The sequence below is a fragment of the Aythya ferina genome, assembly GCF_964211825.1.
Source record: "Aythya ferina genome assembly, chromosome: 1".
In the NCBI taxonomy this organism is placed as follows: Eukaryota; Metazoa; Chordata; class Aves; order Anseriformes; family Anatidae; genus Aythya; species Aythya ferina.
The window spans coordinates 68,584,412-68,609,677 of NC_140296.1; the positions used below are offsets into that span (position 1 = coordinate 68,584,412).

Consider the following 25,266-nt stretch of genomic DNA (forward strand, 5'->3'; position numbering starts at 1 on the left):
CCCACTTCTGTTTGCCTGCTTGCTCAATGTTTTGGTGCATGTTTTCTCTCAGCTAATTTGGATTCAGTGGTTTCTTCATTAAGAGTCAAGCGCAGCGTTGTATGCATCAAGCTCCACATAACTTTTTTGGTTGTGCCTCCTTAACGTGTGCGTAGCACATAAAGCTTCTTGGTGACTGTTAGTCTTAGTTTTTAATGCAAGCTTACTATCAGTTTTTGTTACGTTTTCTTTTTTTTAATAAAACCCAGCATTCATTAGTTTGTTCCTTCCCCTCTCACTTTTCCCTTCTTACCGCTTTGGTAAAGTATATTAAAATGCAGAGCAGGCCACGTGTGAGTGCACGGCTGTGTTAAATACGCAGCGATCGTGGTTCGTAGACCATCATGTTCATCGCCCTCTTGTTAGTGTGGGATCAATTGCATATGCCATGGCTGATTAGTGTGTATAATTGCAGTGACTACGTGTGCAGCGAGTGCGTAATGTGAGGCGCTTGGCCTTTTGATAATGTTCTACATCACATTAAGTGTTTTTCTATCTGACTCTGCTGATTCTAGCCTGAAGAATTAAGCATGACACCAGCAATGCAGACAGAGACAAAGGGCTGAGTCTGACTAACACACCAAACGAAGGCGTAATCAGATTGAGTAGAGCCTGAACGCATGGAGACAGACTGACAGAAGGGTTAGAGGACAGGATGAGACTGAGCTAATGAGAACATCTGTAGCAGGCAGAGACTTAGGGAGAAGAAAGAAGCAGAATTTCAAATGTTTTAAGCATCTGGAGAATCCAATCATCTGTGGATTATTTGTTCCTTCACTGCGATGACTTCTGTGTCTTTTTACAAGTATTTAACCTACATTAGGTTCCACGCAAGCACAAAATAAATGAAGGGTTTTCTGGAATTAAATGCCGCTGTTACATCAAGGCATTAGGAGTGTTTGAAACATTATCCTGTCCTAGTTTACATTTGATTCAATAACATACTAATTTTACCCCTGCGCTTGCATTTTAATTATAAAGCTATTACAGTGTTTAAATTACAAATTTTCCAGTACCTAGTTGTTAATAATTTCAGCATTATCCTTGGGAGATACATAGCTGAACTACTACAGAATCATCATTGTGGGCATTTCAGGAAGGATGGTGTCACTAAAATGTGCTGAGAGGGTAGCATTTAATCCAAAGCATCTAACCCAACCCACAAAATCAGCTCCCTGGCATACTGCTTTCATTCTTGGGAACTTCGTCTATTTTCTGTTTCAGTTGCAGAGTTTGCCTGCAGTGGTATTTTCCATATAGCTAGGAAGGTAAGATTGGAAGCGACCATGTGGGTCCTCAAGTCTAGACCTCCATATATCAAAAGCAGCCCCTGGTGAAGTCAGGAGCAGTTGCCAGTGATCCAGGGCTCTCAAGAAGATGGGTCAGTCTTAAAATCTACATCAGGAGAAATCTTTTGATGGTAATAAAAAAGTGCTAAAAGAACAGGAAGTTTCTTATAGGAAAAAAAAAAAAAAGGTTCTTCCATGCTATTGAACTATTTCCTTGAACTGTGTAATATGTTTATCCTTTTAAAAAACTTTTAAGTTTTATTAGGAAAAACCTGGCTCAGCACAAAAACCTCTCAAGATCTAGAATGCTTGAAAGAGACCCAACCAATCAGAAAGTCTACACGAACATGTTTAAATGTTTGTGAATTTAAGGAATTGTCCTGAACGGTGGGAGTTTGAGGTACTGTGCACCTCTTACAGATGTTGTGCAACACAGATCCCAGACACATCTCACAGATCAGCAGTGGGGTTTCACACAGCAAGTCAAAAAAGGGCCGTAGCTGTATCTTGCTGTGTATCTTCTCACCTGGGGGTCTCAGGAGATTTCCAGAAGTCTTGAAACCAGTATACGTAACTTCTCGTAATCTCAGAAGAAGCATGCAGTTTTTGAATCTTGTATGTTTTAAAAGCAATCACTTTCACTCTGTCAGAGTGGCTTGTTAAGTTGCCGTGCAATTAGGAATTTCTTACAAGAACCTTTTTTACTGTGTAATTAAAATATAGATCAGCTAAGATTTTTTAAAAGGATTTTTGTAACTTCATACTATTGAATATAATGCAACTCTCAAAGGAAATGGAAAATATGATTTAGGCAACTTTAGAGTTGTTAACTTGACCTTAAAAACCTTACCAAAAATTTGAAGGAATGAATAATTAAAGACACAAGAGGTGGATAGAAAGAGGATAAAATATAATCTATTTTACTAAGATAGGTCATGTCAGACTGACCTAATATCTTTTTTTGAGTAAGAAATTAGGTTTTCTAGAAAAAGAAAGTTGTGCTAGATCTGGTCTCTCTGGATCCTACTGAGGCGTTTAATATCGGGTGGCTTCAAAGTTACTGTTTAAGGTGGAGGAAGGTTAGTGGAGTGCTCAAGCAGAGAAATGGCACAAGGGGAGACAACAGGAGGTGGATATTTAAGATGAATTAGTTATGAAGTTAGTTGACTTTTTGTTTGGAGTTGTAATGTATTGAAAGCAGGCTGTTAACTTGCTGGTGAAAGGAGGACATTCATTCATTCCCAGGGCACTGTCTTAGGTGAAGTGGCTGTACAGGAACAATACCCACACAATTAGATAGCCCAAAAGGGGGGAATTTAACACGCAAAGTGTCAGGCCTCACACTGGCAGGAATTCATTTAACCTTGGTGTCAAAATTAGCAGGCTAAGCGCTTATATAATCAGCGGAAAGAGGCAGATTTTTAATTAGGCACCCAGCTCCTGCCTTTTTCTCTTAACTTAACAGAGCCTAGGCACCCGAGTGGCATCTGTGTAGAAGGCCTGAACTTGGGTGGTGCTACAGCTTCGGTTTAGGAAGTAAGGCAGGGCCTTTATCCATGATCAGGAGGTTCAGCAGCTGAAGACTTTGAAGGAGGGTAAGTGGATTTGGGTTGTATCTGGCCCATCTATCTGACACCGTCATGAAAACCACAGATGGGACCCAGGAAAGTGTCAGGAGTATTTCCACTGAGCTGGTGCTTAGTAAGTGAGCAACACTTACTGCAGCATCCCAGAAACCTCAGCTCACAGCGTGGCAGATGCGGAGAAGGGCTATGGGGATGATCAAAGGCACGATGGTACACGAGGGGGCTGGGTATGTCAGGGAGGCTGGCAAAACGCGGCTTTTAATTGCTGCAGTGATGTAGCTGGAGTAATAGGGAGTTTGGGAATGCAGCTGATAGCAGCGAGGTGATAACTGACAGCAGGATGTCGTAGTCCACCAGAGGACTAATGACAGCCTGCAAGTAACAGCAAAGTATGGCAGGAAGACAGCGGCACAAACTGAGGAGTCCAGCTGTATTGCCCTGCAGTTTCCCTGTAGTACACAGGGGAATCTGTGATAACTGGGCCTGAAGTGATTTTGTAGGGCTGAACAAAGGTGTGTAAGGTCAGTCCATGATAAAGATGCATGTACAGGCTGATAGTTGGGCAGCAACTCACGGCCAGCGGAAGAAAAGCTTGCTCAATGTGAAAACTGTGGTGGAGGATCCCCGATGTGCCTGCGGTGACAAGTGACGGGTGCGATACTTCCCGGCAGTGACAGCCCTGCCCCAGATACCTTCCTAGTTTGACAAATGCTTAAACTTGCAGCTGGCTGCTGGCGAGGGACTGCCTGTTGTGTAGATGCCAGTTCGTCTCAGCACCAGGCTCAAAACAGAGCTGAATTCATGGAGTAAGGGTGAGTAACCTGCTTGCTGCTGTTCCTGTTTTATGTGCCGTTATCTGCAATAAGGACATTGATCAGGTCATTCTTTAAGAGAATGATCCATAAAACAGCAGGAGCACAGGGCCACAGCTAGAAGCCTTTTAAATGGCTTTTAAGTGGTGCCTACTTCTGGCACCACTGTGTTTAGCTCTCCAGTTACTTGTTTATTAATAAGTGCTTAGCTTGTGTTTTTGAGGTTTTTAAGTGCCGAGCAGAATAGCAGCAGAGAATAGTGCAGCTTCTCTTATTATTTTTTTTTTTCCTGCTTCCTAATTAATGATTACACAGTGGTACTAAGTAGTTATTGTTCCGTGGTAAAAACAACTGTGTGATGATCTCACAGGCCTTACTTGGAAAATTGCCACAGTAAAGAAAAAAAAAAACAAACAAAAAACAACACACTGTTTATGGACCGAATTGTTAATATTTTGGAAGGGGAGTGCTCTGCTGGAAGCACAGAGCTTTGAGTGACGATCCGAGAGGGTGGATGGCAGGGGGGAGGACTGAGGAGGCAGGCATGAAAATGTGTGAGTGCTTTTTCAGAGTTCCTGTTTTATTTATTAGAGCCGTGGTCTATTTCCTTAGATTTAGAATCTGTGTCCCAGTTTGGGTTTGGCTTTTTTTTTTTTCTCTGTATTCTGGGTTTTATTTAGCTCTAAGTGAAGCTTCGCTGGCTAGTAAACATCTCAGAGTTTTAATTTGAAATTCTGTCTAAGCATTTTCCTGAGAGCTGACGCTCGAGAGAATCTCAGAGTGGCATGGCTGCTGCTTATAGGATTCCCAGAAAAACTGGAAGAGCATCAGTTGAAGAGGTTTCTGGTTTAAGTTTCAAGGAAAAAGGCATCTCGCGTTCCTGTTGAAGAGAAATGGAGGAATTTGCAGTAAACCATTTTTTTGTAGAGTTAAACAGAGCCAGTATGAGCTGTATCTGTGCTAAGCTGTAGGCAGTACAAAAGAGAAGGTGGCTCCAACTCGGTTGGAGCTTTCTGTCCTGGTATTTTTAACAGCATGTTTTCTGTTTGGAGAGACTGTATGCTACAAAAACTAAAAATAAAATGTGCCAAAGTATTTTGGGGGTTTGTAGGCAAGCGTGACAGGCAGAGAATGTCAATTTCTTCTTCAAATGTGTTTATGCTAATTTGGCTTTGAAATGAAAATATATCCATTTGGGAATAATTACATTCAAGATTGTTCTGTAATTTCCATATTAAAAAAAATCGGAAGGCAACTCCTGCTAGATTTTAACCCCAGAAATGCCTAGAGCACGCAGATGAGATGGTCTAAAAGATGGGTTGTGGCTCTGGCCTCCGTGACAGCATAGTCATCTTTGAATGAATTTCAAAAATAATTGTACTTTCTTGTTGACTTCTTGCCCAGGTTAACACAAGCAAACAAAGACAAAGAATAAGAGAGCACTGCTCAGCTGTTAACACCAAGCTATTTTCAGTGGAACATTTGAACATCGATCTTGTGCTTCTGAAAGGAGGCGTTTTCACTGTGACTGTACACGTTCACTTCGGTGACTTTCCTTTAGTCAGATATGCTGTGATTTTGATATGGTGATTTTGGGAACTGTCCCAGGCAGCTGCCAAGTAGAATATTTGTGTGGAGAGACACCGGTTTGGGTGGAGAAAGCTGCAGCTGTGTAAACCTGTAGGTTTGGTAGAAAATCCTGTAAATATCTTGATAACGGGGCATCCACCACTTCATTTGGGAGCTTTGCTTCAGAAATGTAGAAATCTCCATCCTGAGGTGTTTTTCTTGTCTTTCAGCTGACACTCTCACATTCGTTAATGCCATCCCACAAGGTGGCACAGGCTCCATTTAATAGATGTGCATGTTGATACAGACAGGTACCTTAGTCTTCAGTGAAGGTGATGAGCACTAAATGAACAGACTCTGGCTTTAGAAGCTAAACCTGTTTAAGCCAAGGCACCAGCACTGATTTTTATGGATGGTGGGAGGGAAAGCAGCCACTCTGAGACACCTTCTTCTTGGTGGACTTCACTGTGCATTAAAATGTGGAGTAAAGATATTGTCATCAGGGGGAATTTCTAGCTAAACTTTGAAATCTGTATGCTATAACAGGAAGAAAACCCTTTTCTGTTATGAATTGATATACATGACAAACCAGCTTTGTTTTGTATGGTGCCTGTTGGCGCACTTTATCCACAGACGAACAATGGGTTACGTGTGTTAACCCATTGGCACTGCTGGGTTAAGTGATAAAGTCAAATAACATCACCACCCAGCCTTGTATTTCTTCGAGAAAGAAAGTAGGAATAGAAGAGCTTTCAGGTAGTATTTGTGTAGAAGGATGAAAAATGGAAAACAAAACTTCTCAGGGGACTGTTTTTTCAAGAAGGCACTGTTGGGAGCAGTGGTTGTGGATCCCTGTGGGTAAAGCAGCCACACAGAGCTTTAGGAATGAGTGAGCTTAAGTGATTATATTTCGTCATACAAGTTTGTTGGTATTTACCTGACTTTTTGGAGAAACGGACTTGATGGTATTCCAGATTATCTGTAATCGAGAGATTGGATATCTTGTTCAGCAGTGAAGGGAAGAGACAACACACAAAAAAAATGCTGACGATTTTTCCTCAAGACTTAATGTAAAAGCAGCTGGTAATTTCCCCAGTGGGTCTTGTTTAAAAACTGTGCTTTTCTCTTTTCCCAGAAGCACCAGTAAGTACCAGTAAGTACTTGGCATCCAATACAAGTCATCTTTTATTAGAGTAGACAAAATAAGTGCACTAAATAGGAGCATCACAGACTAGTCTATGACCAGCTGCATCCATCACCAGTGAGACGACACTGGCATATTGTAACTTAACGTTTTAGCTTTGCAATCATATACCCCAAAAAGCATAAGTTGTCTTCTGTCCTGAGGTCACTTTCCATACTCGTGATCAAAAAAGGAAAATCTGAATGTGAGAGCTGAAAAGATTGTGGTTTGTAAAGGTGCCTGAAAAACAGACACAGCAATTACCACATGGTCACAGCTGTCCAAGAACCAGAAAAAAAAATTGTAGGTATTAAACTATGGACTCCTGCAGTCTGATTTGTAATCTTGGCAGCATAAAGAGTCCTTTTCTAATATTGCAGATTAGATTGGGAAAATCCATGTAGATAAGGCTGTGCAAACTTTATTGTTACTTATGCAGGAGTGACTTGTGGGTGTCACTGGGAAGGAAAATAGAATATCCTTTATGCTAGTTTTCTTGGTGCCACCATTGCCCACTCCCAGATAGAAAAGGCAAACAGTCCTTAAAGGCAAACAGTCCTTAAAATCTGGGACTTTGTTATCACAGAGCCATCCCTCCTGTACTTAGCCACAGGGCTTCTCAGAGTGGAAGGGTTAACGAAGAGCTGACATTTGTCGAATGCACACTGATACCAATGTTTCTGCATCACCCATGTAGTAGCCCGAAATTTCATAGGGGTTTGGTACAATTACTGCTTCAGTGTTAAACGACCTGCTGGGCACAGGTCTAACGGATTTCAGCCAGAGGTGCCTGGCTTCCCTTGCTGTAGGTAACGCCAGACTCTGATTTTTCTTTAACTCACTTTCATTGTTGTTAATCAATTGCTCGTTTGCTTTTTGTAAGCGCATACCTCACAAAGAACTATTTGCCATATAGGATTTCAGTTACAGTTTGGTTTTATTTTCTTTGTTGAAAAAGGTGACTTTTTTTTTTTTTTTTTCTCGGTTGGATAAAGAGGTATTATTAGGCTTCCACTTTTCAGTACTGGAAAATGCCCAGAAAGGCTTGTGCTCACACTTTCTGAATACAAATTGTCTTCTAGAGTAAGACCAAACACGGAAAAATGTAGAAAGTTAGGTGAATAATTTGTGTAGTCCTGAGCAGATGGAAACAATGTAAAATGAAAAAAATAATTAGTCTTGACAATCACAGCTGGCTTGATTCTTATAATGTTTAAGTCAGTGGTTTTACATTGTCCATCAACTATGCAAACAAGCTCATGAAAAGTGACTAAGGAAAGCAAGCCTACAATCAGTAGCTTTAAATTAGCTGATGCTGAAATGTTCTTCCACTGGAAAAAATTCAGGGAATTTTCAAGTCAGAAAAGATTGAAAGCTGTTGATAGAAGAACTCAATAAATCTGATCTCATTTTGTCATAGTACTAGCTTGCTTCCCTTCTCACAGAAGCTAACCTTTTATTTAGAAAGTAATTTTTTGGTGTTTAAAACAGCCTGTTCCCCAATTTTTATTTATTTAATTTAAGTCAGGCAATAACAGAGTTAAAAAGTTGTAGTTTGATGACATTTATTGTCTTAAAAATATTTGACAAAGACACGTTATAATTCACAGTGATACCACTGCAAGTGGGCAATCATTTTTTGTTATTAGTGGGAGCAAATAGATGGTGCTTGGAGCATAGATTTCAGCAATCACAAACTATCCTGACAGTGTTATTTCCCTCTCTCTCTCTCTCATTCTTGCATTGTTAGTCCATAAGGACACTCTAAACGAAGCTGCAGAGGTAAGATCTGCAGGACTTAAAAAGCTGGAGACTTTGTAAAATCAGTGCTCCTAGGTGCTTAAAGATTTCTCTCCAAAAATACAGGATGACAGGAGCATCTGCTGGTGCAGGTAAATGGTGAAGAGTGACATTAAATTCTACATCTGTGCTGCTACAATAAAATCTCTTTTTATGGGCAAAGATGAAACACTTCATATCTAATGCCAAGAAGCTGTTGTTGTTGATATAAATAAAATCTTTGTAGTCTAATTCAGGAATCATTCTTTGTCCAGATTCAATAATTACAGGAAAAGCAATACTTAATGCAATTAAAACGCTTGGACATGTGCAGTACCTACCTCTTTTTCCTGCTGTAATGCTCACCCTCCCCCTACTCCTCTGGATCTTAAGGTTGGTGGTGTCATTTTGGTGGTGGGGATGGGGGTGTTTCAGCAAGCTGTCAGCATCTGAAGTCCTTCACTGGGAGGAAAATGATGTTTGTGTTGATGGTTTCTTCTTCTTCACTCTGGGATCCACCTGGGATCATTTTTCATGTTTTCTAACTAGCTTTTAAGTTTGGCTCTTTCTCCACTTGTTTGTAGTAACACGTTACATCCGAATTTGGTATGTGGGATACCTTTCACACACTCGACACTTTTTCTTTCTTCTGTTTATGATCCCTAAAAGCAGTTTTGGCCATCCCCAAGTCCATATTTCTTCAGGTGACCATGGGTGAGCCATCTATAGACACTGTGCCTCCAGTGTCTGTAGTCTGTGCCCAACCTCTTGTTCTCCTCCCTGCTGCATCCTCCGTCTCTGCTCCTCAAGACCTCCCGTTACCGTACCAGGCCTGTATTTTTCTACACCGCATCGTTGTTTTAGAGCTGTAAAATCATGACGGTGCCACACAAAGATAAACAGAAGTAAAAACAATTAGTCACAGACAATCTGGGCAATCAGAAAAAATGTTGTTAGAGCTGAACTGAAATAAAACCAAGCTGCAGGCAGGTCAAGAAAAGTTCAGACCAAGCAAGCTGCGGAAGCCTCAGTCCTCCGGCCTTGCAACCCCTGCAAAGCATAGGGCCAGTCACTGGTGCTGGTATAGGCTACTACAGGGTTTTAGGATCACGGTGCTGCCAAGTGCAGGGCAACACTGAGCTGTTGCCCTACCAGTGACCAGTAAATATGGTCGTAGTTTGGGGCACTCACTCCTGGGGTGCTCATCACCCCAGGCTGGGAGGCGCCTCACAAGATCCCAGCCCTGCCCGTTGTGTTGTTTGCCTCAGTCTCTGTCACAGCCCACTCTCAGAGGGGGTCGCAGCCTTCATTAACCTTTTGTTCTGAGCCAATTTTCATATTCAGCTCTTGGTCCTGCTCTTGTGCCAGAGGATAGTGCCTCTAGTCTCTTAGTTTAACCCGTTGCTGAAAGTGGTTTTGATTAGGTGTTGGGCTGTGAACTAAGAGAGCCGAAATGCAGATACCCGCTCTCAGCTAGGCCGGAGGAGCGAGGCAGGGAGCTGTGGGCAGAAACACCATCCCTGCTGCCTTGCCGTGGAGATTTGACTGCTGGGGTTGGCAGCTTGTGTGTGAATTCCTGAGAAGATGTGGTGGGAGGAAGGCAGGGATACTGAGGCACCCGGAGGTAGCAGGAGAAGCCGGCGTCACTGCTGCTAGCCTTCAGCATTAAACAACAACAAAAAAAAGAGTCAAATACGTCAATGGTGAGAGTGACTTATTCATGAACTTTAAGAAAAGTAAATAATTCGGGATGTATCCTTTGCATTTCCAGGCTTTTCTGCATCCGTGAGAAATGTGCTTTAGAAGAAGTGAGATTCTGATAAACTTGGCCTCTAGTTAACACACCACTTTTATGAGGAATGCTAGCACTTGGAGAATTGACAAAACTGTGACATTTAAGCTCATATTTTTGAGTACTGAGTGCTGCAAGGAACTCGGCACTAGTATTTGCCCTTTGTCCTTGCATAGCGTTTGTATCTTTTGTGGTTGTTGCTAGCATCCCTGCCGCTGTTGTTATTTTTTCAAACAAACTTTTGTAGCCCTCCAAATTACGTCAGTTCTGAAGACTGATCAGCAGCAATTGCTGAAAATAAGCCAGATCGAGGGTACAAATATTTGAAAATAGTTGTTGTTGTTTTTTTTTTTTTTTTTTAAATGGACTCCGGAAATGAAAAATCTACAGCCAGAGCCTGTAGGAGGCTTAAGTTTTCTCTGAATTTCAGACTGAAATTTTTGTTACGTTTGGTCTCTTAGTGGATTGGAGTGAAAGAATTGTTATAGTAGGACAAAGAAAATGTTGCACAACACATACTGCAGCTGCACAAATCCTTGCTACCTTCACTTGTTGGACAGACTGCTTTCATCTGTACTGTATTGTGGTGAGGAGACATGAACCCATGAAGTACCCACAACAGTTTTATTTGTCCACGAGTGTTTCTGTGCTTGTTTATTTTACATATTAAACTGGTCAGAGTAGTAGCAATGCTTCCAATTACTCTTTTCAAACTTTGTCTTTTCTGTCTTAGAACTAGCATCACAAGGTCCCCTGCAAGATGCTTATTTTTTGCAACAGCTCATCACACCTCAAGAGAAAACACAGTATTTCGCTAAGGTTGATATTCAAAGCTAAAAAACCTCATGCAAATTTTCACTAGCTGGGGACTATTGTTGAACTATGATATTCTACTAGAAAGCTGCTGATCTTACATTGGAGAAGTATTTGTAGTCAAATATGTAGAAATATTTCAGTGATATTTGGGCTGATTTCTTTAAGGTTACTTCAAGGACACACAAGCCACGTGTGGTCTAATTTTTTGTAGGTCACATACTTTAATCTAGTTTGTGTTACTCATTTAGGCCTTTTTAATTAATCAAATAAGGTAGGTATATTCCAAATATTTTTCCAGTATGTTTTAAAAACTGCCCATGTCTGTCAATACGTGTAATCTTTTCCACAGAGTTGTTTTTCAGTAGCTCTGCTGGAAGTTAAGAACCCCTTCAGTAAACGATGGCCAGGTCCTGGTGGCAGCAGTTCAGTTCGTACTTGCTAGGGACATCGATTTTTGCAAATGTGGTGAAACGTACTTTCTCTTAAAATCTGAGTGTTAAAAATATATAGGCAAATACGTTGGTCAGCAAATTTGTGTTCCTGATTTCTATGAACTGTTTCAGTGGGCCTTGCTTATATCTTCCTATTTCTGTTTTCTTACCTTTCTAACTTGCAGTCTTTCTATCCGCTGCTGGCAATTCCTACCAACACAGTCGCTAAAATGAAACTACTGCTGTTGAAGTGTAGGAAGGTTTGTTGCTCTGATGTTAGTCATAACATGTTATTTTATTTTTATTTTGACTTTTTTGAAAATCCTCATCATGTCTTTGCTTGTGACCTGGAATGGGCAAACAGTGACATTCTGCGACTTCCGAAAAGCTGCTTCTGAACGTGGTCAGGGTTTGATGGAAAACAAAATCGTGGCTTCCTTTTCTGAAAGAGAGGTGCCTGCAGCTGTTCCTTGCCTATCTAGCAGAAAGGAGGTGGACAAACTACTGCGTCTCAGCCCCCGTCGCCTCCTGTCCCACTTCCCCTTCACGCTGCTCTTCATGAGAAAGCAGCTGCTGTAAGGGCGCTGTGCAGGGCCGGGAGGACGGGTGGGCGGTGGGGTGGGTGCAGGTACGTGGGAGGGAGGCACAGGGTGCAGGGGGCAGCTGGGGTGGCACATCTGCATCGTCAGCCCCAGAGTATGCCTGCTGCGTTGGGCACCACAAGTGGAGGATAACACGGTCCCCTTAGTTATCCTGTGATTTCATCTGTCAGTGCCTGTCTTGTGGCATGGCCGACAAGTGATGAGCTCTGTGTTTTGCTCCATTAGTCCCAAGCCCTACCACTTCTTGAGAAACAGCTCAGCTCTCCAACTTTCTTCAGACCTACCAGCTCTCCTCTCTTCTGGCTGTTATCTCCTCATTTCAGAGCTGCCCAGAGAAGCTGTGGCTGCCCCATCCCTGGGGGTGTTCAAGGCCAGGCTGGATGGGGCCTTGGGCAACCTGGTCTGGTGGGAGGTGTCCCTGCCCATGGCAGGGGGTTGGAACTGGATGGGCTTTCAGGTTCCTTCCAACCCAAACCTTTCTGTGATCCTGTGACATACCAGTAGCTTCTGGTTCCTTTCTGGAGGCCCTAAAGGCTGTAGCTCAGCCAGGGCCAGAGGAGTACGATAGGGCCCTCTTTATTTTCACTTATGCTTTGTCTCTTGTTTTTTTTTTTTTTTTTTTTTTCATGGAAAGGACTATGGCCAGGAGAACTACTGTGCCCTTTCCGTGTCATTTCACCCCACAGCAAGTCCATGCTGTGCTTGGATTTCCCCTCAGAGCACAGCTTTCTTCAGCTCTACAGAGCAGCAACTGAGGCCGACGTGCTGGCTGCTTTCTCCACAGTGCCTCCTCACAACTTGGACAAGAAAGCAAACCAGATCTTGGGGGTCTTTGGCCCAGCTCCAAGGAATCCTGACAGGATTTTCTGGATGAATTTGGTCTCTGACAGTGCCAACAAGCCGGTGTCTCTGCATGCTGTCTAAATAGATTTTTTGAGGAAAATATGTTTAGAAACTGGCAAGACATCTCACAGGATCACATTACTGTTAACCCATGGGGTAGGACTGGCATGAAAAAGGATTCCTTTGGCCATGCCAGCTGTCCCGGCGAGGCGTTGAAATGAGAACAGTGGTGGGAAGCGTGGACTGTTGTTGGGGTGTGTGGAGCTGGGTGCTTCACACTTCAAACCAGCAGCATCCCACTGCTTGGGAAGGAGGGGCTGGCTATGTGACTGCAGAAGTGAGTCAAGGGAAGAGCATCTTGGCCCTCTCCCCCACTGATTTGGAGAGATCAGGGTACATAAACAAATCACGTTGTGTATTAAGAAGAACAAATGAAAGCAGCACAAAGGAAACTGGTATCTGGAACCAAACAAGAATTATTTTGTTAGAAAAGACATAAAAAATCCTCACCAGTAGGCACAGACTAGGTGTTCACAATATAAGAAAAAAGATGTATCAGAAGTACAAACACGAGCCCCAATTTAGAATACAAACCAAATGCTGATGGAGAAATATGCATCGACAGATTTGTGTGTTAGTCGCAGCAGTTTTGCTATGCTGCATCACTCCTGGTAATAACCTTTGTGCAATATTACTCCCACCCTAGCATTTATTTAAGATTTTCTAAATACACGACATGTTTCATTTCCTGAGTCAATTAATTATGTCTTAGTGAAAGCCACATATGTTAGAGAAATAACTTGTACATTTTCTGGCTTGCCCTCTGCTGCCGTTTTGTATTTTTAATTTATATAAACATTTCAAATGGTAAGCGTAGGAAGCAGGGCATGTCAGAGGAATGCCACATGAAAATGAAGAGTGCCTGGGAGATGTTCTGGTGTGTTTGTGACCTAATGGAGCATTTTTTTCCATCTGGGAAAATCCAGGGTCAAGAAAGTAAACTCCCGTTTAGTCTGTGACCCCGGAGCACAGTCGAAGCTGAACACGACCCAGTGATTTCCGAGCAGAATGTGAGATGTGACCCAGGCACACAGAGGACAGCGCTCACAGTAGCTCGCCAGTGATTCCCGGGTTGTTTTGACCAGAATAAACTGCCTTGAAGTAGTGCTACGTTGGTCTGTGAAGTGGATAAGTATTGCAGGCAGACAGTTCAGATGGTTCCGGGGACTTTTTGTTGTAATCAGACTTCGAGCAGAACTTCCCACTGCACATGCAGTTCGTGTGCTTCTATTCCTCTGTGTTTTCTGTGGTCCCCGCAGCCTCTCACTGCCTGTGTGATGGGGAATATTTCATTGCCACCCGTCGTGTCAGAGAAGAGAGCCTGCCATCTGTAATCAACAGCTGTAATGAACGCTGCAGTGACTATAAGAGTGTACCAGATACCAGAGCGTATCTGGTTCATCTTCAGGCCATAAACTGCTGTTTTTTTTTTACTTGTTTTATCCCCGTTCTTCCCCTCTTCCCCCACCCCTTTCCTGCAGCAGGAGGACCTTGGAGGAGGGTGTCCAAAGGACTGTCAAATTCAGCCATTTGTTCCCAGTCCAAACTCCTCAACAGCGAATATGTCATCCGCCAGTCTCGTGGGCTTTTTCCGTGTCTGCGTGGGCAGTGTGAGAGGCCCAGGTGGTATGGAAAGAAGTCATCCCGTGCACAGGAAGCTTTACTGTAACATACCCTGTATATTTCTTGTGAAGAGTCTAAAGATTAGTCTAGAGAAAAGACCATCCGTAAGCTGTTGGTAAAACAGCAGAGGAGTACCCAAAAGTATCCAAAATAGCTAGAGGAGAGAAAATCGGGTTTGTAGATTAATTGGGTTTGCTGAAGCTTCTCATGATTTCGTGAAGGTGGGGGTGAAGGATCAAGAAGAAAGAGTGTGACTTAGATTTGTGTGTAGGTAAGTGGGAGAGGGCAGAAGGGAAAACAAAGAGAAAGCAAGCTACTTCCTGCTGCTGAACTGGCATTTTATCTGAGTATCACCAAAAGGTCGCTCTTGGGGATTTCCATGCTGCACAGCTACATTCATTGTGTCCTGCAGTAGCTGATTTCTTTTTCTTGTGGAGGATGTTTCCCTGTGCCTGCTGAGGTCACCCCCTTGATCAGAGTCCTCAGGAGTGCTTCAGGAGGACAAGAGGCACCATTCAGGGCAAGCTTGTTTTCCGTTCCTGGTAATTGGGTTTCTGGTCAATGAGAGGAGGAAACATTGAGCCATCTTCGGAGGGGAAGCTAGATTTAAGGAGCAGACTGAGAGGGGAATACAGCCCCTTTGTGGAGCTGACAGACTAGCACCTGCTGAGGATATTTCGGTGGGGCGGTAATTTCAGTGGGAGGCAAAGGTTCATCCTGGGTGCTGGCACCACTTGCTTCCTTCTGCCTTCCAGGTGGCCTGGTAAACGGATGTCCAGGGTCACCGAGGGAGTGAAGGGCAGCGAAACTGTTATCAACCCATGGATCTGCAGCTGGCATTGAAATAGTCTATATTTGTCAGTGGCAACAATGGGAGCATTTGCAACTCGTGGGAGGCTGCTCGTAGAACTAATAAATAAGCCATAATTGATCATACGGCTGCATCTATATCATATCCTGTATTTATTAATACATAAATATAAAATATTATTATATATAAGTATTATATTTATATTTAATTATATAACATATATAATTATATTTATAATATATACATATCTAAATATTTATATATTTAGCTATTGTATTATATTATATATAAATATATCCTATATTTAGGAGTCCATTTTGGAAGTAAATCTTGCTGTCATCCCCAGTCACTGCATTTTTTGTTCATATCTCAGAGCACATGAATCGGGCTTCTTGCCTGAAGCTAAGCTGGAGAGGCACACTGTTTAATGTGCGTTCAGTCCCCAGAGCCAAATTAGCTCTGGACCATAATGCTAAGTATCACCTTGAGATGTGCACTGGGTGGGTATCAGCTTTTGGCACCAGCTGGTTCATTCCGCACGTCCTGTCTTTACGAGCATCGATATCCTCTGCGTTGTTGCTCCCATGGGTTTGGCTGGAAGGAAAAATCTGACTCCAGGTATCAAGCTCATGGCTCCGACTTTTCCTTTTGTTATATGACCTGAATCAGATTCAGGACATTCAGTGTGCTGCTAGAAAAGACAGAAGAGCAAAGTGCTCATGAGACTGCAAAAAACAGCTGTTAATCAGTGTCGGTCTTAGGAGGCTTTTGCTGGAGCTGCAGACCTTGAGCTGATGTGCCGCTCTTGGGCTACCTCTGCAGCCCTGAGTGATGGGGTTGGTCCAGACCTTCACCTCAGACCCTGAAGCAAATCTTATTGAACTACAAGGTTTTCAGTGGTTGGAGGTAAAAAGGAAGAAAAAATGTATCTGATAAGCATATTAGAGATGATGCTGTTACATGCAAGGAAGCGTAGTCATAACTTAGTGTCTGGTATTTCATCCTTTCCATTATTTTGTCCATGATGATACAGTTATCTGAAGAGGCCAGTTGGCTGGAGGTGCCGTTTTGATCTTACAAATGGATTATTGAGGAGCGGCAACCCGAATTTGTAAGGTCCAGAGAGTGGGCCTTGCAGTACAGAGAGCAGTAAAACAGTTTGTTAAGTACCCACAATTACTTTTTCACTCCACCTTGGAGATGATGGTAAACTTTTAGCAGGATTTCATCCTGAGACTGTTCTTCAAAGCATTAAATGAGCTGCCACGTTTTCCCTTTCTCTGTTATGCTCCTCCTGAAGATTTATCAACATCCGCTGTTTGCAGTATTAGTAAGGGCACAGCCAAAGGCAGTGTGTAGGTGTGTCATGCCGTGCCCCAGATGAGATTTGCCTGGACATGATGACTGAATTACATCACCCCTTGGGACAGGAGTGATACCTGTCATAGGTGCCGTCTCAGGAAACTCCCAGGTGTGTTTGTACTACCTTTAATTCAGAAGGAATCATGCCTCCACTGATTTCTATCAAAAAGGTGATAATAAAGTTGCAAAGGTAGAAATGGTTTTAATCCAAGAGCAGCTGTTGTTTGGGACGGTCAGGCCATGCAGTGAAGGGAAGGAAGTCATCCCTGCCTGAGCTAGCACAGCTGGGGGAGGGATTCAGTTTGCCCAGCTGCAGCGTCAGGCCCAAACTAGTCATCTAAATTGTTTCTAAAATGAGAGAGAGAGGTGTCTTCATGGGGTGATTCATCCCACCTACCCTGGGAAATGGTGAATCATTTTCTGGAGGTGCCTGTGTCTCACCATTGACTACGTAGAGAACCTGGGCAATGAGGTGAGATCAGCTTCTTGCCTCCTACACGGATTAAGTTAGGCGACATGAAACCCTTTCCGTAAGTGATGATAAGAGCTCAGACCCATTTTCTTAAGCAATCCTGGGTTATTGATAGGGCTGGCGATGAAATCCAGAAGCTGAGCCTTGACTCCCTCGTCTCTTTTGTTTGTATGCCATACTTGCGAGGTCTTAAAAGGCATATCCTGCTAATGTAAAACTACTTGAATTAGATGGTACCATTAGCAAATTCAAACCTTCAGGCAACCTGTAGTATATTTATAAATAATTCACTTTTCCTGTATGCATATTACTAGCTGTTCACAGAAACCTACCTCACATAATTTCACAAAATGTAGAAACAGCCCTGCGTCCTGATCTTTTGATTGTCCGTGTTTTGACTACTTTGCGTGATCTTTCCTCGTGATGTTTTAACTCTTATAACTCTTCCAAACAATATAAACTTGGAAGCTTAACTTATGGAAAAGCAAGTATAGTAATTTTTTCATTACAAAGGCTTTTAATTCTCAACATGTATCATATACATTCCTTTTTCTTATAGCACCAGGCCTTTCTGTAAACATTTTAGCACGTTTCTTACAGCCATTGCACCCACTCATCAAATTCTGACCTGAAGTCAGTCCTTTTCAGCATAAGCGTATTTCTTTGTGTTCCTGTCCTGCCTGGCTATTGCTATCACCAGTGGTGGTCCAGGTTTCTCAGAGGATTGCACTCTTATTTATTTGCCAGTGTCATTGTTCTCAGTTTTCAGTAAACTTTAATGCAAGATCTAATAATCAGAAGTGACATTTACAGTTAATCTAAGGATACTTTTCTGTTGGCAGTGATTTGCACCGTATAAAAGATTGATTATTTATACTGATTGTTTTGTTCATTTCTAGATGTGGACTTAACCAATGTTATGACATGCAAAATCCCTCCACACATGAGGAAAAGAGCCCTCTCGTAAGTAAAATTATTGTAAGCTATTGCCAGTAAATTAAGAATTTATCATATTATCATAGGTGATAAATTAATATTACAGTGTAAAGGAACAGTTGAGAACTTAGACTTGGAATATTATTCTCAGTGATATTTACTTAGAAATAGTTTTTTTTTTTGTTTTTTTTTTTTTTTTAAATCTATTCCTATTTTAACTTTTCAAAGATTGACCCTTTTTAAGGATAGCAGCAATTACAGAGATTCTGGTTAAAAAAACAGTAGACTCTTTCACCTATCTGCTGTGTGACCTTTAGCTATGAGAACGTGTTAGTTGTCTAATAGGGTAGTTACAGTAGGATTTGGAGGAAGAAGCTATGGCATCCTGCCTAAATCTTTGCAACTATATTGTGTAGCTGTTCTGTTTCATTAGGCACTTAGGTTTAATGGACTTACAAACCATTAACATCGCATTGCATAAAGAACAAACCAAGGAAAAATGTATTGCTGAAAGAAGGAAAAATGATAGAATGGAAGGACTTGTACACTGGCAAAGAGTTCTGATGGAAGTTTGATTTGACCAAATCTTAGGACATTCAATACTATTGCAGAAAGACTGTTGGTTCTCTAGCCACTTTACCACTTAAATGTTAAAAGAAAAGATAAAAAGCTTTTTTACTGTGAGTAATCAGACATAGGAACAACCAGGTTGCTCCATTCTTGTCCACAACTCAGCTGGAGACAGTCCTGAGCAACTTGCTCTAAGTGATCTTCATTTGAGCAAAGGGGTTGGGCTAGATGAACTCCAGAGGTTCCTTCCAACCTCTGTGATTCCAACCTCAACTATTCTGTGATTCTGCAAGAATTGGAAAACTGCCTGCTCTAATTTTTGGCTGTCATTTTGCATGCTGTCAGAGTCTCAAAGCTTTTGGAGATGGGATGTTCAGAGTTCTCAATTTCTGCTTCTTCCACTCAACAGTTTCATTTTTTTTTCTACTTGGAATTAGTTTATGACATCCTATTAATGATTTAGTACTGTATTGAGTACGACAGCGTTCACTCGTGAATTGAATCACTGAAGGAAATTATTAGTTCTGAGGGGCAATAGACTGGCCCATCTGCTGGACATGGCCCAAATTCCTTCCTCCCTAGAATGAGTTCCCCATTTCAAATCCCATTTCTAAGCTTCTGTAGGTGGCCAGGACTGCGCTCAATTCAGTTGTCTTAGGTTCTTAACTTGCATCTACATTTTAGATGTTTAGTGAACTAGAGCTAGTTAAGATGACACTTGAATTCTTTGTGGAGAGATTATTTTGAAATGTTCCAGAGGGAGGTGCTCACTGGTTAAATTTAGCGATCTGAGTTAGGCGGGTTGAATACTCTTCTGGGAGGCCTTCAGACAGATTTTAAACACCTATTTAAAAGCACAAGTAAAAGTTAGGTGATTTATTTAAATATGATGCATCTTGTCCATTGTTAGGTCCCTCAGCTTAAGAGGGAAAAAAAATGTGGTTCAAATATTTTGTAATATGAATAAAGGGCTGCTGTGGGCATTAGTCATTGTATTGCTACCTTTCAGTTTTTCAGATTTTACTCCTAATGTCACTTTCTGAATGAATGGATTTTGTCATAACACTGTGAAAGGAATGCAAAAATTCCAAAAGTGCAGTGCTGACGTGGTGGATGGAAGGAAAATACAAATTTATCAGTGAAACCAAGCACACTGCATTTAACGAAATTTAACTACATAATCAAATGATCTCTAGGCACGGTGTTTCTTTCCTAGCATAATATTTGACTTTATAGACATTGTGAAAGGAAGAAAACCCTTCATATGTGTTCACAGAGTACTGGGTGAAGGAAAAGCACAACTACTGTTGTATGCCACATCAGCAGTCATCCCGTTTTGCTTTTTTTTTACATCGCCATGCCAACATTTCAACGTCACCCCAACCCGGAAGGTTTTATTTATAGTTTTCAATATCCCTTTCTCATGGCGGTAGAGCCTAGAAAGACACAGCTTGCTAACACTAAGAACATTTCCTGCCCTTTTGTTCCACGTCCTGCCAACCCCATGTCCCTTTGTCCTAATCTGTTGCCCTACCTCTGCAGACAGAGGCCCCATCTGACAAATTTACTTGTGCTCCCTAGGGATTATGAAAACCAGGAAACTTCATTAAGCGTGATTTAATAACTTAGACAAAGGGGAAGAGCAGCTGCTCTGTTAACGAGTCTCTCAACCCCCGTTCTCTGACAGAAGAGCCTTTCTTGCGTGTGGTACAGTCTTCAACAATTTGCAGTAAAGTGCTACAGATGTACGGTTCATGAAAATTGACTTACTGTGCTTTGGATCTGCCCTGAGCGCTTTATTTGAGTGACCTGAGGTAATTTTGTGGCAGGAAGTTTGCTGATGTTAAAAAGAGCAACAGCTGATCGTGGCCTAAAATTCTGGTGTATGTTTTTTCTCTCTTTATGGCTTAGCACAGTAATGTTAGAGGAATAGCACTTGGAGACAACCTGCTGCACTCTGCTGCTCCATAAGACAAACATCAGTAAAGCCAAGCAGCGAGAAAAGAAGGGTTCTTCATGAAAAAATGACAGCAAGAGAACACAGTCCCCGCCATGGTGCAAAGTCCCGCACCGTGCAACGGGCCTCCACCATTGATGTCACCTCAGACATGGTAGGCCTCTCTCTCGCAGGTACGTACCTTCATGTCAGCTATTGCTTTATTGCCCCTTTCAGAATCTGCCCTTTACTAACATGACTGTTTTTTTATTCCCATTCCTAGAAGATTTAGATGTGTCTGATTATCTGGAGCGTTCAAAAAATTCCCATTCTTAATGTAGGCAAAACACCCAAATTGAAGAGAGAAGGGAAAAGAAGTTAAAGTAGATTTTGTGCAGTTACTATTTTCAGTGAAAAAAAAAGCAATGGGGCAAAATAGTAAAAGCATGTCAAGGTTGTCTAGGAAGAGTCTTGGCAACCTCCTAGTTTGACATTGTATATACTTTTCAAGAGAGTTCAGGAATCTTAGATTTATCTTCCCCATCTTTTATGGTGAGTAAATTAGCACTGTAATCCCTGGAGTCTTTATTTGATTAGTGAGAGAGACAGATACTTTCCAACTTTTCCCTGTTCACTGATTACTGAGGAGATATATCTGATTTAATAATTTGGAGCTAATAGTGCCTCAGACGCTAAGTGGCTCTAATTCTTTTATTTTCCTCTGAGATTTGACATTTTGTATTCCCATTTTCAATATAATCTGGTGTAGTTTTGCATATTTTAGTCATTGTTTTAACATATCTTATAAAATTAGTTCATCTCAGGTTTTTAAAATAAATTTTAAGTACCAAAGATTAGCTAATGAATATTCTAAATATTCACGGCTCATTGAATTAAGAATGTTAATATTTTCTATTAAATTTAATTTCTTCCCCTGTAACTGCAATTTCAAGGACGGGTTCACATGAGAGCAATGCTTTGCTAACCTTGTGCTAATTTTTTTGGTTTACAGGAAATATTCAGGATCCAGATGAGCCGATATTAGAGTTCAGTTTAGGTATGTTTAGTGGTTTTTAGGATTGTTTAGACTTACGATAATTTTGATTGTATGTGCTATTAAGTATATGTAGCTTTTGATAGACAGCCAAAAGATTTTGTGATATTTTTAAAAATCTGTAGTTAAAACATCTGTCCTATAAACTTTTAAATGTTTGATTTGTGAATATTATTTTTAAATGTACATTTAGTTTATGTGAAGATACTATGAAACTGTCCTCAGTCTCAGTATATCAACAGTTCAAGTCTTCAACCAAACTGAAGATTTGATGGAAACACCATTTTCAGACAGAATATTTTGTAAGAGTTACCAACTATCACACATACCTTTTTTCCTGTGGTCTTTGCTATCAAGTGACAATGTGAGATGCTTCAGCGACCTAATTTCTGGGATGTTTAAATATGGACAAGAAACTTGTGCATTGACTCACCTCACTTGAAAAATAAGTGAGAAGCATTTTTCTCATTAAAATTCAGTCCACATTTTCAACTGCAGCATGCTTTTCTTGCGCTAATAGTGTTTGGTTGTTTGGAAGTTTCTGCTCTTACCAATATGATTGAAATGAAAATTAGATAATTTGCACAGAAGTGTATAATAAGACTATGAATAATAATGTTAACTAGAATTCCTCGGAACTGAATAAGGATTTTTAAATATTTTCAAATGCATTAAAAATACACAGAACTGCAAAGCTGTACAGTGTACATGTAAGCATTTTGCTAGCCCAGTTAAATTCAAAACTAACCTTGCACATCTAGCTAAAGCAGAGCCAGACCATGCTGTAATTACTTGTATCTAGCTAGCTAGAATTTAGCTCTGAGTTGCAAAGCAGGCGTGCAGAGTCATTCACTGGAATTTTTGATTTGTTTTCTATTCACTGTAGTCCCTTCCCAGTAGTTAAACTCTCTGTATCATTTTAGAAGAGATAAATTACTGTCCTTTTGTAATTACAAGCTAGTTCTCCTCATAGTAGTGCTTCTTGATCAACGTTCAAGGACTCCTTTTGGTTCTCCATGGCAAAATAGCGTTTGGTAACGGGCTTAATAGAGCGTGACTTCAGATCAAATACAGCCATGCTCGTGAGATTCCCAGTGGAAATTCTCTGCGTGAGCACTGTTCTAATGAGCTGTGCTGGAGGGATGGGTAGGCAGGTGTTGGAAGAGGACATGTTTAATGGACAGTTGTACAGTTTGGAGCAAGAGCGATCTGATTGCATGTTTACTGTCTGCATGCACAAAGGTGAACGATGTCTGCTTTCATGGTGTAGTGGTAGACTGAATCCTAGGCTTTCAGGGCTTTATTGCTCAGATTACATAATATGCTTTAAAAAAATGTAGAGTCTTACAACAATATGAGAAAGACTAAAAGTCTAAAATCTAAATTTATTTCTCTGTTACATGCCTGAAGCTTGCAGTGAGCTGCTAACTCCATCACTAGACCGAAAACCAAATAGTTTTGTAGCAGTGAGTGTAACTACACCTCCTCAGGCATTCTGGACGAAGCATGCACAGACAGAAATTATTGAGGTAAGTATTGAGGTACTGTTGGATTAGACTTAAAATCGAAGCTAACACAAGAAGTATATCCTCATAACAACTATCACCTTGTGTTATTCTTTGCCTCTTTTGTTTATGATTACAGGGAACAAGTAATCCTATATTTCTAAGCAGCATTGCCTTTTTCCAAGACTCTCTTATCAATCAAATGACACAAATCAAACTCTCCGTGTATGACGTCAAAGATAGATCTCAGGGAACAGTAAGTATTCGTCATTCTGTTGCCTCCCCAGTCAGTGTGGAGCAAGCAAATGAGAAGCAATGAGATAAAAGTAGGAAGTTTTCTGGAAAAATGCAAAGACATAGCAACGTGCCTCCTGGAGAAAAGATGGGTAGGGGAAGGAGGGACAAATGCCACAGGATGGAATTAACAGAGTGGGGAGTATTGCTGGTTTTCTCAGATAAGGCTGGTCTGTAGCAAGGTTGCCTTTAGTTTAACCACAGTTATTTTCTTCTGTAAGATGGCTAGGCAGAGCAAGCAGCAAAAAAGCTTCTGAGGAAGAATGTTTTTCCTTTCCTCTCAGAAATTCCCCTGCCCTGATCCCTTAGTGATTCTGTTCAGGGATAATATTTGCTGCCTTACAGAAAAAAATATAAGTGCCAACCCTCCCACCAAACTACCTAGATCAGGGGGCCATTCCAGCCAATTGTGCTCAGGCTGTTGGCCAGAATGCTGATTCAGGCCCCGCGTGCATGTTTGCTCACAGCTTCCTCAGGGAAAGCCGGGCTGTCCTCCTCTGTAGAGTGCTTCATGGGGGGCTGTGGGGAAAGAGGAATAGCTCCTGCAGAGGTGTGTTCTTTACAAGGAGCCAAGTCTGGGTCAGACTTTGAGGAAGAATAGAAATTGTATTTTGGACTTCAGTGGACAAAGGTTTTGTTTGTTGCAAAGGTAAATAATTACAGTTCTGGTAATCATCTTCTTTCCAGATGTATCTGTTGGGTTCTGGGATGTTCACTGTAAAAGAGCTTCTTCAGGAGAAGAATCACAGGTTGCACTTAACACTAAGGTTTGTAGTGTTTTCCTTCATTTTGGAATCAGCCATCTTAATTCTTGGAAGCATGGTTAAGATGTAGTGAGAGCTATCCATGAGATGGGATGAAGACTTTATTTTATTTTATTTTATTTTATTGTTTTTAAGTTCCAGGCCACCATCAAGGAAAAGAAAAAAAATAAAAAGGGGGAGATTTTATATTGCATGGTAATTTAAACTTGTGGAACAAGACCTTTTCAAACATGGTGAATTGTGTTCGACTTTGGTTCTAGTTCTACAAGTCAAAGAGTGTTGTCAAGACCAATTGCATTTTTGTTCATTTTGTCCTATCATCTCTTTGTATGTGTGTGTGGAGAGTGACAAAATAGAACATTTTTAACTATGCTGATGGGTGAAGGGCTTGTGGTAGGGAGATTGGAACCCATCAAAACAGAGGCTTACTTCACCTGTTTGGAACACCTTGGTGTAAACAGATAATAGAAAAGAAATAATAGATAAAAAGTAGGAAATGAAAAAGAAGAGGATGTGAGTTTGATACACATCCTGAAGGCAATAGTTCTAATCAGAAGAGTTAAACCACATGCATGAAATCCAGTGTGGGATGAAGTTAAGTGGAGGCTTGGAGAAGAATGAGGAAAGCAAAGTGAGATTAAGAAAAGAGAGCCTTGGAGTGCAAATGTGCAAACCTGTGTTGAAGGCAGGACGTGAATGAATCCTTGTTGGAGAAGGCAAAGGAAAATCTCTTGAAAGGGAGAAACATAATCAGAGAGGCTGAAGAAGAATGTGCATGTAAATCAGCATTATTAGCACTAGAAACAGTGACTGTGACAAACATTCAGGAACTTCTTAGCACAGCTAACCAAGCCATGGACAAAGCTTCTGATGCTAAGAGGAGAGAGGAGTAAAATTTGGGGCTTTTCTCCAATGTGTTGTAAAGAAAAATAAATACATGATTTAACAGGGGGAGCAGATGAGGGAAGTGAGTCAGAAAAGACACCAAAAGTATGACCCTGATTATGGGTCAAACAGTACAATTTATTGTAACTGTGAAGATGAGGGTGAAAAAGAAGAGGAGTGTGATAGCTGAAATTTCATGGTTCTGTGATAGATGTGGTTATTCTATTAGATTTATTCTTTCATGACACAGCTG

At 41.3% G+C, this 25,266-nt stretch overlaps 1 protein-coding gene across 15 annotated transcripts in view; it reads left to right on the forward strand.

The window, feature by feature from the left end:
* INPP4A (inositol polyphosphate-4-phosphatase type I A) overlaps positions 1-25,266 on the forward strand; it is a 110,257-nt gene that overhangs the window by 40,118 nt on the left and 44,873 nt on the right. For all 15 annotated transcript variants that reach the window (XM_084519539.1, XM_084519543.1, XM_084519530.1 and 12 more), the window contains exons 2-7: positions 17,969-18,032; positions 20,487-20,705; positions 21,524-21,568; positions 22,976-23,094; positions 23,210-23,326; positions 24,052-24,131. In XM_084519539.1, the coding sequence (XP_084375665.1) occupies positions 20,600-20,705; positions 21,524-21,568; positions 22,976-23,094; positions 23,210-23,326; positions 24,052-24,131 (467 nt within the window). In that variant the 5' untranslated portion in view covers positions 17,969-18,032; positions 20,487-20,599. The remainder of the gene's footprint in view (positions 1-17,968; positions 18,033-20,486; positions 20,706-21,523; positions 21,569-22,975; positions 23,095-23,209; positions 23,327-24,051; positions 24,132-25,266) is intronic.